We start from the raw sequence: 15,866 nt of genomic DNA on the forward strand, positions 1-15,866 counted from the left end.
AAAATTCTTAAGAAATACTATTTAGTTTAGTTAGGAAAAAATATCAGTTCAGACATGATGACATAAAAATCATCCAAAAAAAAATCGCAATTTGAATCTCAGTCATTTTTTTTCTCCATCCCTAATGTTATCATTTTTATCATCATTTCCCAGCAAATACATTTTCTTATCCAATACAGTTAATTACAATTAAATTATAATTGCATGATTGCATAATTTTGAAAGGTTTGGTATTTTAAGTGGACAAACCCTACATTTGTTCTAAACATTTTTTTGTAACCTCATAGCATGTAATTCCTTATCTCTAATTCTGGGAGTTAGAAAGATATGCAGAGATTAAAAGTTGATTATAGTTTCAGGTGTGAGGTTTAAAAATGATGGCTATGAGACAATTTTCTTTCATAATAGAATGGTGAGGTGAATTAAATAAAGCTGCCAAGCAGCCCAACCACATTCCTACCCTAACTTTCTTTGACAGAAGGGCATGACAAAGCACTGGTATTTGATGCCCTGGCAATGAGAATGGGCTAACATAACCGTAGCTATCCTCTGTTATACACAAAATGTACAACTACTTTCTCACTGTCTGAATATAATTCTTAAGATATTTATTCGACCAGTCCCCAGTTATTATAGCTTAGTATTTTTCATTAGTTTTTATTTTTATTTCATTTTTAATTTTTGTTTCCAATTCAGTTTAGTTTCAGTTAGATTCCAGAGTTGGTTTGGTCATTCCAGTTTAGTTTTTATTGTTGCAAAAATGTGTAATTTTAGTTTATTTTTTATTAGTTCCAGTACACGTTTTAGCTTTTTTCTCAATTACAGTATGGGGGAGTTTTGCTAGGTGCAAGATTTAAGAAGTTCAGAATAAGTCTTACAGTATGTAGTAGTTTTACTTTGTGAAAGCAGTTGACCTCCAGTGATGCAGATGTCCCTCTCGCAATAAACATGCATGGTTGATACAAAAGCTGAAGAGTGACATGACTAAAAATCTTCTATTCAGATGTCTCACTATCCTTTCTCAGCTACCACCCCAATGGAGATAGCTATGTCACCTATCCTTCAACACCAGGCTCTTGCTAGGGAAGCAAAAATAGCAGTTATGATTGGCTGGTAGGTAATAGCATGGGTTCAGTTTTCCACCCCCACCCCATCCCACCCCTTCCCCACTAAGGACATGCAGTTGCTACAGATGGATGACAACACTGACCTATTCTTAAATGTAGCCTTGATCCAACACATTGTTAGTTACATCATCATAGATCAGTTTCTGAAGTGTATTGTACATCTCAAATCAGGGATGTGATGTATGCCTACCAAATAAATCACCTAAAGTGATTCTTGTCCCTCCATACCCCATCCTCTAAAATGGACAAAAAGCATGTTATATGTGACAATCTTGCCCCACCTGCTTGCTCCTCTCTTCAGCTGCTTTCTTGTCGGTCTCAGCCTGTTCAGCCTGATCCAGCGCATTCTCCTTGTCCAACTTAAGCATAAGCATCTTCTTTTTGATGGCCTCCATTTTGGTAGAAGTTTGTTGGGCTTTTTGGGCAAGTGCAAAAAGTAGAGAAACGTGGACAAATGGATGAAGAGAAGTGACTGAGAGCTCAGAGCAGGGGAAGAGAGACCAAACTCCAACAAGGACAGAAGGGCATATATATCACAGAAGACATGGACACTCCTTCAAGGCCACACCCACCTCTGTGATGTTATAACAACTTTTGCACTAATCTAATGTTTATTAAGTAGAGCCTGACTGATATGTCAGTTGGCAAATACTATCAGAAGATATTGACTCATCACACATATATTACTTTAAGTGTAAATTTTGGCTGATACGCCAAAAAAAAAAAAAAAAAAAAAATGCTGTACATATTGCAGAAAAATAAGTTTAGATAATTTCAAAACAGTGTAATGCTTAGTTTACCTGCAGACTCCATTGTTTATAACACTTTGTATAAGATGTGAGTTTCTAGAGTAGCATATCACAGCTGTGCAGATGGTGCAGATTGTGTTAATAATTTTAAAAAATGTGTTCTTTAATGGTAAAATATCAAGCCTCCCATGTATATCCTCAAGGCATTTACGGTTATTATTTAGTTATTTACCTACCAAATCCGATGAATGTTTGCTACAAATGTGTTTTTATGTGTAACAAAATATTGGCAAATAAATTGTTACTGGAGGCTTTTACTCACAAAAACTGATATCAGAATTGACCCCAATAATCCAATTTTGGTGGAGCTCTGTTATGAAAAGGATGGTAAACACAGTTACAACAGAGATTTTATTATTTAGTATTATTCTTGAGTACTATCCTCATCATCCACTGAGATTTGAGAGTTCCTGAGAGTCACCAACAGTAACAAAAGAGTTTAAAAGGCTGCATTTTCTATAGCGATTCATTCTAGCAGGACTGGGCATTATTGTCATGATGCTGGTAAAATGTTATGATAGCCAGCATTGCTGTAGAGCTAATTTGCTAAAAAATAAATAAATAAATAAATAAAATAAAAAAAAATAACTTGTAGTTGCAGAGTTGAAGTGAGAAAGTCCATGACTGAGATTATTGCTTTCTAAAGCGATATTTATATTTAAATGGAAGTCTTTTTTTTTTTTCAGTGTCACAAAAAATAATTAGAAGCCTCTGCTTGCCCACTCCTCTTCTTGTCTTCAAATATAATCCTCGGCATGCCATGGTAACAAAGTAGCAGTAACTGTTAATAGAGTACAGTTTGTTGGGGTTAGCACATGCTAGTGCAGGATAAAAGGTGCAGCTGAAATGTCAATCAAACAGGTGTGGGGGTAATAAAACCTTAAGTTATATTCTCATTGGATTTCTCCCATTCTTACGTGTGAAAGTACCTTTTTAATCCACAGCAAAACTGCTCATTTGAGTCAGGACAACTGTCCTTTAAAGTTTGCACATTTTCATGACGATTTCTATACCTAATGATGACAATAAGAAACAATTTAATGAAAATTTTTATTTTATTGTTTAGCATCTCTTTAATAAAAATTTGGTTTTATTGTTTTTTTAGACTGCCTTTTTCTGTCTGATTTCATTGACATTTTCCCTCTTTAGCACCATTGGTCCCAAAGGGGAGAGGAAGAGAAAATAGTAGGGTGGGAAATTTAAGGAAGCTGAGCTAGGACAGTGACAAAGGGCATAAAACACAGTGGCTCTTTCTATTTATGTCTGGCAAACACACAACTCAAATTACAGATCGGGACATGAGCTCTGCAGGATGGATGTGTGTTTTACAAGAGATAAAGGTAACTGTTAGATCTAGATTGGTGGTTGTCCCCTGTTCAGCCACACCAAAAGTTTTGACTCTTTAATTTTCCTCAAAAAGAGAGAGAATTTATATATATATACATATATATATATATATATATATATATATATATATATATATATATATTATTTTATTTTATTTTTTTTATTTATTTATTTATTTATTTTGTAAAATTTGAGGTGATATAATGAGCAGACATAAATGGTGTGCTAAATATCTTCAGGGTGAGTTAATTGACCCAGCCTGTAATACCTAAGGATAAAAATACTCCTCTCCCTTGGACATAAGAAACTTGCCATAAATTCAAAGTGAATATTACAAAAATTCATTGTCATAAATAGAATTTCTACCATATGTCCATTTTTTTTTATGGTCACTATGCAGTAAAACAACAGCTGTTAGTGGCACGGCACATGTACTGTTTTAGTCACAAATTCATTTGACTCCATTAGACGCTGATGTCAACAACCAGAGAAACAGGGGATGGAGTTAAGGTTATAGTGGCATATTGCAAGGTTAACATAACTGCTAATGCCAAATTATAGGCTAAAGGGCAAGTATGTGTCAAGTTTTGAAGTAAGGCTCAAAGGTCTAGCAAACATTTAGTTTTGGAGGTTAGAGTGAGAGTTATATTCAAGCACTGATGTGCTCATGTAACAAGTCCCACTGCAAGAAAAACACTAAATAATGGTTTTATTGGTTTTATTTATGACCAATTACTGACATGTACTGAAAACACACGTCAATATGTGTTCACTTGTCAGATTTAAAGCAAGAAACCACTGCAATTTGACTTAAGAAAATGGAGAATTTAGTATATTTAGAGGACTTTAAAGAGTAAATATACTCTGTCTGTCTCAGGTAAAATGTAGATAGTAATTGCCAGATGAGAAACATCTAAAAAAGTACCTCAGCTACTTTTATTAAGAGCCTTGGTGATGGGGTTGAAAAACAGAGGGGCACATATAAACTCATACAGGCTAGGAATGATTGTCCTGTAACTCTATCCACGATTAGGATACACCCAGTTATAGGCATGGCAGGCCAGGTGATGGAACAGGGTCATTGGGAACCACGCTGAAGGGCCGGGGGGGTGGGGGAAGGGGACTATGCCAGTTATTCCCCCCACTAGGCCCCACTTGGGTTATTAATATACATCACTTGGCTGACATTGTCCAAAGGATTAGAATAAGGGAGTGTACATGTGTGTGTAAAATACACGGACAAACATGAGCACAGAGATAAAGAGACAGAGGAAAGAGGCAGACAGAGGTTTGTTACTATGGTAAGTGTTAAAAATGTTATTCGTTGCCTTAAAAGTGTATTTCACTTGAGTTTGATATCTCAACTAGTCTCAGTGCCATCAGTGCCTCCTCTGAACCTCGTCAGCTCTGCCACCCAGGTGAGAAGACTGTTATGGCAGCATCAGGTAAAGCTCCAAGTCATGATAGTATCAGTCATGTGTCATCCAAACAGCAGAGGTTCTCTAGCACCTCCTCAGCCTTTACCTGGCCCTTATTGACGTACAGATTTTGTGGCACGTTCCCAATAAGTCCACAGTGGTTCAGAGATGTCCTGCTGTGAAACTGTTTAGTGTGTGAGGGCTCTCTGAGGACTTTTTAAGCCCTTTCAGTCTGTGGTCCTGCAAAAAATTTTTGAATTCTCAGCAATACATAACACTGTGATATTAAATCAGGATGACCAGGGCACCCTTCCCTTCCCTTGGCACCCTTCCCACGGCAGCCCATAAGTTCAAGTGCAAGTACAAATTCAATTCCACGCAGGGTAGTAGGCCTACCCACCACTATCAGAAAGGGACTCAACGCGCCTTGCGCTCTGCAAACTCATCTACTATGCGTTGTATGTCCAGTTTCCTTGCCCGATCACTTTCAATTGACAACATAGCAAGTCCACTGAGTCTCTCCTGTCCTATTGTGCTTCTCAAGTAGTTTTTAATTAGCTTCAATTTAGAAAATGAGCACTCGGAGGTTGCGACAGTTACAGGAAGAGTAAGAAATAATAGAAATGTGCAAACCTCACTGAATGTAGAGGTCAGTGCTGGGTGATTTACAATCAGCATTTTACTACAAAACAATGAGCGTAAAGCCTAATTTATGCTGTGTTAGAAAACATCCGACCTACAGGTCTTGAATGCATTGCGTCCATGGCACACTGTGATTATATAGGTCGATTAATTTCTCTGTGCGACTCGGGCGCAACAGAGCATAAAGTTGGCTCAATCCCTTTGTGATTTGGGTAGTACATGTACAGGCTACCCATGCAGGCTTACAGGTGATGAATCGTCATCATGATGCTTTAATTAATGGGCCCGCCCGCTGCCTGCTGCTCGACATGCCAAGAGTCGGGGCCTGTAAAGTGTGTTTAAATTCTAAATGAAATAGCAGTCCACGGCCGCCTACCCAGCCCCCCTGGATGGCCTGCCTCTGCCACTAGTGTCTGTAATGCAAATAAATGCCCATGCTACAGCCTCCCACTACAGTCTCCTACAATCACTATTTCCTGACGAGTATGCTTTTATGACAGGATTTTGATTTCTTTTTGACAGCAGAGGTTATCAGACCTTGTAGCCATTTTTAAATCCCCCGCCACTGTCAGGTGACTGTATTATGGATAAGCTGTCACACAGGCCTACCCTCAGGCCAAGGCCTCTTTGGTGTCAAACTCTTCTTGTTTCAAATTAAAAGTGAAAACCTTTTTGCTAAATAAAAAAAATAAGAAGAAAAGAAAAAAACACAGCCTGTCAGGCACATTTGCATAAGATCAAATTTGTGGAAGTTCTAAGTTCACTGGTCTGGTGCTCAACCAGCGAGATTTGATTTGTTGTCATTATGTCAAGATAAGCATGTAACATACAGTAAGAAATCAGACTGTGCTTGGCATCTGTATGATCCAGCATGGACTTTTTCTCTCCTTACTGCACTATATGATTAAGAAGTCATTGTTATGGTATTACCTGATGTGAGGTTGCAAGATACAAATGGGCTGAGGTTTTGTAGCTGGAATTGTAGAGGCCTTAACAATCCTGTTAAACGTAGCAAGGTACTGCATCATCTCAAACATTTGGGTGCCCAGATAATTTTCTTACAAGAAACACACTTTAGGTTACAGATTACAGATCCGAATCGGAGGTACTTAATTGTTACTGGTAAGCTGTACAACACCCCAGTGCTACTTGTCAACATATATGGTCTAAACTGGGATGATGAAGGCTTTTTTAGAACTTTGTTTACTAACCTGCCAATGTATCCCCACATTTCCTCATTCTAGGAGGGGACTTCAATTGTTGGCTAGATCCTGCTTTTGATCGCTCCTCAACTCGGAACAGTGTGCCTTCAAGGTCTGCCAAGGTAATCCAGTTTTTAAAGAACAACTGGCCATGTCTGATCCCTGGCGCTTTTTTAATGCCTCTAGTAAAGAATATTCATTTTTTTTAAAAGTCCATCATACTTTTACTCGTATAGATTTTCTTGTTGACTATACACTACTCCCATCCATAAAATCAATTTCATATACAGTGGTCCCTCGTTTATCGCGGGAGTTACGTTCTAAAAATAAACCGCAATAGGCGAAATCCGCGAAGTAGTCAGCTTTATTTTTTACAATTATTATAGATGTTTTAAGGCTGTAAAACCCCTCACTACACACTTTATACACTTTTCTCAGACAGGCATTAACATTTTCTCACTTTTCTCTCTTGTTTAAACACTCTCAAAGTTCAAACCTTTGTAGAAAAATAACTCCAGTATTATAGAATGAACGCATTCTGTACTGTACAGGAGGAGATTGATTGACAATGGTCTACAGTCCCTTAGCCAATCAGGACACAGAACACAATGCGTGGGCTCTCCCTTAGCCAATCAGGACGCAGAACACAATGCGCTGTCAACAAAAAAAAAAAAAAAAGCATGCAAAATTGCACTAAAAAAATCTGCGAAACTGCAAGGCCGCGAAAGGTGAACCGCGTTATAGCGAGGGACAACTGTAATGAAATAGTTATATCTGACCACACCCCAATAACCATGGATATACATTTTAGAGAACTTGACCCTGGTCATGCTCCATGGCGTTTCAACAACCGTCTACTTTCCAATGAGGACTTTGTTGAACTCATTTCCAATCATATAGACTTTTTTTATTAGTGCCAATAAGACTCCTGCTATGTCTGTTTCAGTGCTACGGGAGACTTTAAAGGCATATATTAGGGGTGAAATAATATCTTACTGTGGCTATGAGAGGAAGCTTAAGAGAGAAAAACATGTTGAATTAATGAAACGCATTGCACAGGTTGATATGGTTTATTCTCGTTTCTCCTCAAGCCTCAGTTAGGACTAATAATACTCAGTTGGAATACTTTCCCCTCCACAGATCCACTAGACAAGGGTGCCCTTTGAGTCCCCTCCTTTTTGCCATAGCTATCGAGCCCCTTGCTATTGCTCTTCGCTCTCACCCTCGCATCACTGGTATCACTAGGAGTGGCACGGAACAGAGGGTCTCGCTTTATGCGGACAACCTTCTCCTATATATGTCTGACTTATCTGTATCTGTCCCTGCAGCACTGACCACATTGAAGTCCTTCGGCTCTATATCAGGATACAAATTGAACTCTTGCAGCAAGTAGTTACCCTTTAGACACTTTTCCATTTAAAGTTTCACATCATAGTTTTACCTATCTTGGTATTCGAGTCACAAGCAAATTTAACAAGCTCTTTAAAGCCAATTTTACACCCTGCCTGGAACGGACGCAGAGGGACTTTGAACGCTGGTCACTGCTCCCACTAAATCTAGCTGGCAGAATCAACTCTGTAAAGATGAATGTCCTCCCCAGGTTTTCTTACTTATTTCAGTGCATACCCATTTTCATTCCCCAAATATTTTTCCATAAATTGGACAGTCTAATCACAGAATTCATTTGGAACAAGAAACCCCCGAGAATACATAAAGACTTCTTACAGGGGCCAAAGCCTCTTGAAGGAATGGCCTTGCCAAATTTAAGGTTTTACTACTGAGCCTCTAACATTAGAACCTTGCAATATTGGCTCAAGTCCGAAACACTCCACCCTCCTCCCACATGGCTGTCCATGGAGTCTTCCTCTTTTATACCTGTCTCGTTGGCAGCCCTCTTACACGCCCCCATTAACACCTCCTCCTCCCTCTATACTAAAAACATAATTGTTAAAACCTCACTAAAGATTTGGAAACAATTTAAACGTCACTTTGGTTTACAAACTTTTTCGGCCTCTGCCCCAGTAGCTACAAATCACGCGTTTCCTCCCTCTTTGTTAGATGGGGTGTTCTCTACATGGTCTAACCTGGGGATCAAAAGATTTAAGGACCTATATGTTGATGGGGTGTTTGCCTCCTTTCAACAGCTTGTAGATATGTTTTCTCTCCCTAGGCATCACTTTTTTAGACACTTGCGGGTTCAAAGTTTTGTTTGTGGCATATATGTTCCGTTTCCTAACCTGCCGGATAATACCCCCCGAGACGCTCTTCTCACTCAGATCCCTATGGAAAGGGCATGATTTCATATATTTATGACTTAATCCAGACCCTACCCCCGACCTCTCTGAACTGTGTGAGGGCCTGTTGGGAGGAGGAATTGGACGAGGAAATCTCTGAGGAGCTTTGGAAGGATATTCTTCGACAGGTACATACTTCATCTACTTGTGCTAGACATGGGTTAGTTCAATGTAAGATTGTCCACTGAACTCACTGGACTAGAGCTAGGCTTAGCAAAATTTATGACAGTATAGATCCCTTATGCGAAAGGTGTCACCAAATGCCAGCAAACCATACACATATGTTCTGGTCTTGCATATCCTTATATAATTACTGGACTGAGATTTTTAATACTTTAACGGAAGTAACTGGGACATTAATTAAGCCTAATGCCATCATTGCTCTGTTTGGTATCCCTCAACTACCTCTGCCGAGTCCCCAAGCCAACCTGATCTCCTTTGCTACTCTGTTGGTTAGACGCCTAATATTGGTTAGGTGAAAATCTGTAACACCTCCATCTCACACTCAAAGAGATTTTCAATAATTTACAGCTGGAGAAAATACGATGCACCTTAAAAGGCTCTACTCGAAATTTCAGAAGAACTTGGGGGCGTTTCTTTGCCCATGTAGAGAGAATCAACTTCCCAGTTACCGTATTTCACCAATTAATCGCCCGGCCGCAAATAGCCGCCTGGTTTTTATAAACGCCTGGGGTCTGCACGCATTTTGCGTATTAAACGCCCACCCGAATAACCGCCGGGGCGATTATTTGCATTATATTGAGGTAACCCAAAGTAAGGCTATTCACCTTATTTTTGCAGAAGTAAACAGTTAGCCGCACAATATCAGTGCGGCACCTCCGTTTTCTGTCAAAATAAGAGCGTTAGCTAACGTTAGAACAAAAGGGTGTACCATAATATTAAATCGACCGACTGAAAATATGTTGGACAGTAGCTGTCATCACAATAATGACCTGGTGCAAACATAAATAAAGGCCTGCAGCGAATAGCCGCCTGGTTCTTTTAAACGCCCGGGGTCCAAGTCGATTTTGCATATTAAACGCCCGGGCGATTAATTGGTGAAATACGGTATTCCTGACTAAGACTAAGATCTCATTCTCATTTGTATTCTTGCCTTATTCTCTGTTTTAACTGTAACCTATTGTTGGGCCGCATGCCTCTTTGACTCCAACAAAGGCAGGCCTGCACACAAGGCAAAGCCTGAACTGAGGCCTACATGTAAACTTAAAAGCCTGATAAGGAACAAAAGGTGCCAACTCCAAACAATGAGTACGTTTACATGCACACCATATTCCGGTTCGGCTCAATATTCCGGCTAAGGTAACTGCGCCGCGGCAACTGGAATATTCCGTTTACATGTTACTTGGCATGCCCCCGTGTTTCGGCGTATTCCACTCTCTCACGTCTGACACTCAGCCGCGGGGGGCGAAGAAGTCGAAGAAGTCTTCTTCCTCGTCTTCTTCTTCTTTTTCTTCTTCTTCTGTCGCTATTTCTATGTTTTCTCCCATCGATATACTCCGTGATATTTAAGTCTTTCATTAGCTGAAGGTGGACTGCAGTCTCCTGGCTCTTGCTGCTGTTCGCCCTGCCGTTTTCCCCGCTTGCAGGTAACCATAGCAACAAAGACGCCACAGAATTCCTTGTGAGTCGAGCATGCGCAGTCGTGACTGAATATTCCGGTTCGGGGAGTTTTCCGACTAAGGTGTTTACAAGCCCCAATATTCCAGATGGAACAGGAATATTCCAGGGGGCTTATTCGGAATTCTCTCCAACCGGAATATGACCTTAATCGGGTTCGGTGCGTGTTTACATGACACGTGCGTTAATACAGGAATAAGGTGTGCATGTAAACATGCTCAATGGGAGTCCACCACAGACTCCACTTCCCATCAGGCCACTCTGTATTCACATCCAGGTGTGAAATTCCCCAAGTTCAAACTCCCCGCTTGCATTGGACAAGACCCCACTTGAAACCACAGGGGGTCCCGTGATGTCACCTGGGCTATATAAGCCTGGGACTGACCTGCAAGCCTTGCTTCCAGTTGCAGCTCCTGCACCTATAGGGAGTATCTCCGTACGGACACAAATTGACCTGGCCACAGAATCTCCACCTCGCTGGACGAGCAGAGATTTTCCTTGAGCTCCAAAGAGGATCCACGAGAGGACCACTGCGCAACCCAGTGCTCTCATTCGCCTGCAGAAGGAAGAAACCACGGACGCCCCGTTTCTTCAACCAAGTCGACTCCGCTGTTCCCTCCACTACCCCGTCGAGGACCAGCCCCGTCTCCCCGCCGAGAAAGTGAGCAGACGCCCGTCAGCATCTGTGCTCTAAGGACCTGAGCCAGATCCCAGGACGGACTCCAACACACGCCGCACTTGCTCCGCAAAGCGAGCCAAGTAAGAGGCTTAAGTCTGGGCAGAGTTAGCGAAATAGTAGTGTGTTGATGAACTTGTTTGTTATTGTTGTTGCTGAACGTTTTGAATGCTTGCACGTTTGTTAGCGTAGCTTGCCACTGTGGGTGAGACCAGTAAGCTGCATTTATCCCGTAAAGGCCAGAGACACTGCAGACCGAGCACAGCTTGTTTGCTGCTTCTCTGAGTGATAAAGGCAACTACTGCGTCTCCTCCCCCTGCTACTAGGATCTTCCACTTTCCTGTCCCCTATCTCTTCCCCTTTACTAACCCTGCACGTAACAGGTAATTTGGTGACTAGCCTCAAGTTGAACACTCGCTCAGAAGCGTGTTGAGCCGGCGGCCACCATTAACCATTGTTCTGTTCAAACCTGGTGGTCACTCCCTCTGGCCACCCCCTTGGTGGGACGTACCCCTCCCTGTGGGTAGCGTCCGCCATCTTTCCTCTTCTCCCTTTTATCCACACCTCACCCACTACACCTATCCACACACGCATATCTACACACACACACACACACACACACACACACACTCACGATTACTTGGTGTACATAGTTGTTGTGTTCGTAGAATAGCTGATAATAGACGCTTGTTCCCATAAGCATTAATGATTGTTGATTGATATTGTGAAGGTTAATAAACTCTGTTATACTGCGAAGAGAAGTTGTTTGGCATTTTCTTGCACAGATACTGTTTTAAAGGCTGGTTGAGAGGGTCAGTGTTCGAACTTAACCTTCAGCGTTCACTTTAGGAACCTGATATCTCTCAGATATCATATTCCTAAAGGAACACCCCTTTTTGTTGAGACTGCTCCTTGTTGGTTACTTGGTCCCTGATTCCAGGGTGGTTTTGTTTGTTTTTGTTCTGTAATTTACAAGTACTTAAACTGAATTGTCAATTTCTGTACTAAAATCCAATAAACAAACTTGGAAAAAAAAAAGAAAGAAGGAAAGAGAAACTACGTCATGAGATACCTTATGTACATTGTCTAAACCAGCTACACTTAGTGGTAGTACACTCAATATCAGCAAAAACAGCTGTTCTGGACTTTGTTCATGTATGTAATGACCCCTACAAATTCTGTAGGAAGCCCACAATTGCTGTGCACTATAAGGGTGTTCATCTTAAACACCTTCTGGAACAAAGATGGACATGACATCTTGCCACTATGTCAGTAATTCTATACTCTTTGAATGACATAGCATCTCTTTGACAGAGACTGACTCTGTCCTTGTTTGTGGTGCTGAAATACAAATGGAGGCTGTGGATCTGCTACACGAGATGACTGAGCCCAGTTTCCCATTCATCACCAAGTTAGTGTGCATAGTTCTTGCCCTGCTGGACTCACTGAACAAGCTTCTACAGAGAGGACACTGGCTTGCTGAAAGGTTTAAGTGTCATGGCTAGTGCCACAGCTTGCGTACAGAAACTGCATGTGACTAGGAGTTTAATAATTAATAATTGTTGCTGGGGATTTTAATCAAACGGACCTCAGAACTGTTTTGCCTAGATTCCATCAGCATGTCCACATCTCCACCAGAGGAAACAACACACTGGACCATGTCTACACCAATGTTCCTGGCAGCTACAGAGCCCTCCCTTGTCCTCATTTTGGCCAGTCAGACCACATATCCTTGCTTCTCCAGCTGTCAAAAAGGGTCAAACCAACTGTAAAAACAGTTAAAGTGTAGACAGATGAAGCTACAGCAGCTTTACAGGACTGTTTTGAATGCACAGATGGACAGATGTTCAAGATGCTGCTACCCAGGAGAACCATATCAACCTTGAAGAATACACATCATCAGTGACATCACACATCAGCAAATGTGCTGATGATGTGGTAAAAATAAGGACAGTTAGATCATTCCCTAATGAGAAAGCCTGGATGAATAGAGAGGTGAGAGCTCTATCTAGAGCCAAAAAAGCGGCCTTTAAGTCAGGTGACAAAGAAGCTTACAACACTGCCAGAGCAAAACTGAAAGCTGGTATCAAGGAGGCAAAGCGAAGGCATCAGCAGACACTGGAGAGAGACCTCAACACCAACAACAGCAAAGACTTGTGGCAGGCGGTCAAAAGTGTTACAGGCTACAAAAGACGGAGCGCTCCCATCATGTGTGAGGCCATGTTACCAGACGAGCTAAACACATTTTATGCTCGCTTTGATCTCCTCAACAGAGAGTGAGCTGTAAAGTCTACTCCGCCTCCAGAGGACCGGCCACTGTCAGTATCCACAGTGGATGTGAGGAAAGTCCTGCTGAAAGTGAATATAAGTAAAGCTGCTGGGCCTGACAACATCCCTGGCCGTGTACTAAAAACATGTGCCAACCAGCTAGTAGATGTCATTACTGACATTTTCAACATATCGCTGTCACAGGAGAGTGTTCCCACCTGCTTCAAGACAGCCACCATCATCCCTGTGCCTAAAAAGTCTGCAGTGTCTGATCTAAATGACTACCACCCTGTGGCACTCACCCCCATCCTGATGAAGTGCTTTGAGAAACTGGTTCTCCAGCACATAAAGAACAACATCCCTGCCAGTCTGGACCCTCAGCAGTTTGCATTCAGAAACAACAGATCCACAGAGGATGCCATCTCCACTGCTCTCCACTCAGTCTTCACTCACCTTGAGAAAAGCAACACCTACATCAGAATGCTGTTTGTTGATTTCAGCTCAGCTTTCAACACAATCTCCCCCATGAAGCTGATTGGAAAACTGAACACTCTGGGCATCAGTACCACTCTCTGCAACTGGATACTGGACTTCCTCACAAACAGACCCCAGTCAGTTCGGATTGGCAGTCTCTCCTCCTCCACTCTAGTGCTCAACACCGGAGCGCCCCAGGGCTGTGTGCTCAGCCCCCTCCTGTTCACGCTGTCCACCCACGACTGCAACCCCCGACATGGAGAGAACTCTATTGTGAAGTTCGCGGATGACACCACCATCATCGGCCGGATTTCCAACAATGATGAGTTTTCATATCGGGAGGAAATCAACCATCTTGCAGAATGGTGCACAGAAAACAACCTACTGCTCAACGTCAGCAAAACCAAAGAGCTGATAGTTGATTTTCGAAAAAAAGAGGCAAAGACACACAACCCTGTCTACATCAATGGAGCTGAGGTGAAGCAAGTGAGCAGTTTCAAGTTCCTGGGGATCAACAAAACAGAGAACCTGTCATGGACATATCTCTGCCCTGGTTAAAAAAGCTCAGAAACGGCTGTATTTCCTAAGGAAACTTAAGAAAGCAAAATTCCCACGCCAAGTTCTTGTCAACTTCTACAAAGGAGCGATTGAAAGCATCCTGACTGGAAACATCACAAACTGGCATGGGATGTGCACGGCCCAGGACAGGAAGACTCTGCAACAAGTGATTAAAACTGCTCAAAACATCATTGGTACCAAGCATCGGTGATATCGGGGAGGTGAGGTGCCTGAGCAGAGCCAAAAGGATCCTAAAAGACAACACCCACCCCAGCCACAGCCTGTTCACCCTGCTGCCGTCAGGCAAAAGATACAGAAGTATCCGCTGCCGTACCACCAGACTACAGAGCAGCTTCTTCCCTCAGGCTGTGAGACTTCTTAATGCACCATCTGCACTCCTCCATGTTTAATAATTTTATTTTTTTATACAATCAATTAATCAATCAAGAGGGAACCACATTTTTAATTTCATTATACAACCTGTTGTATCATGACCAATAAACTTCCTTGTATCCTTTAATAAGGTATGGGACATGGCCACGGCTGCCAGCGCATCACTGAGACTTGTTATATCCAACTATTCAGAGTGAACAAGAATATGGATGAGTATGTCATTGTGGGAACAACAGGACACAGGGATGGTGATGACAAAACAGAATCTCAGTGCCAGTGCTACAGAAATACTGATTTAGTGCTTGGGGAAATAGATCAAGATTCAGTAAGCACAACTCACAGTTGGTGAGTCCACTTGCTGCACTGAATCCTGAAGCATGTTATGGATCTGTCAGGATTGACAGAGTACAAAGTTGCTAAACAGTTTTTCAGCTCGCAAAAACAGTTACAGCCAATCGAGGGGGACCGGACAAATACAGCACATCCTCTCAAAGTACCACACATATCTGATTGCAATGCCCAGTGTACTGACTGCTAACATTTTGCGCCTCCACAGCAATATGTGAGAATTCATTCTCCACTCTGATGAACGTATTTTCAGAACACAGATGAACAATGCTCCACCAAAGAAAGGCCCAGTTGGTTCTGCTAGTGTTTGAGAAGCTTTTAATCCAAAATCCTGGTGATTTTAGTCCAGAATCACAATATTATCATCTGCAGTCAGACTGTGATGAGACATCGCTGTGACTTGGGCCTATTCAGATGAAATCAATATTGTGATTCTGAATTAAAATCACCAGGATTTCCTTCTTACTAAATACCATTGCAAAGAAGAATTTGTTCAGTTCATCAACTGCACTATCAGCCATAAATGGAGAATGACACACCCCCAACTAGCTCATTTCCATATAAATACCTGTTCCTGTTCATCCATTCTTTTAGACATAGCAGCTAAAAGGACAGCAAGGTCCATATAACATAGGCTTGTGTACAAGCCTGTTTTTAAAAAATAGGCTTGTA

General features: G+C 41.7%; 1 protein-coding gene across 1 annotated transcript in view; it reads right to left on the reverse strand.

Moving 5' to 3' along the window:
* Positions 1 to 1,605, reverse strand: part of LOC115368117 (tropomyosin alpha-3 chain) — a 66,078-nt gene extending 64,473 nt beyond the window's left edge. Inside the window, exon 1 of the mRNA XM_030064106.1 lies at positions 1,409 to 1,605. Coding sequence (XP_029919966.1) covers positions 1,409 to 1,522 — 114 coding nt within the window. The 5' untranslated portion in view covers positions 1,523 to 1,605. The remainder of the gene's footprint in view (positions 1 to 1,408) is intronic.
* Positions 1,606 to 15,866: the final 14,261 nt, after the last annotated feature.

Source organism: Myripristis murdjan, chromosome 11 (assembly GCF_902150065.1).
Source record: "Myripristis murdjan chromosome 11, fMyrMur1.1, whole genome shotgun sequence".
NCBI classification, from domain to species: Eukaryota; Metazoa; Chordata; class Actinopteri; order Holocentriformes; family Holocentridae; genus Myripristis; species Myripristis murdjan.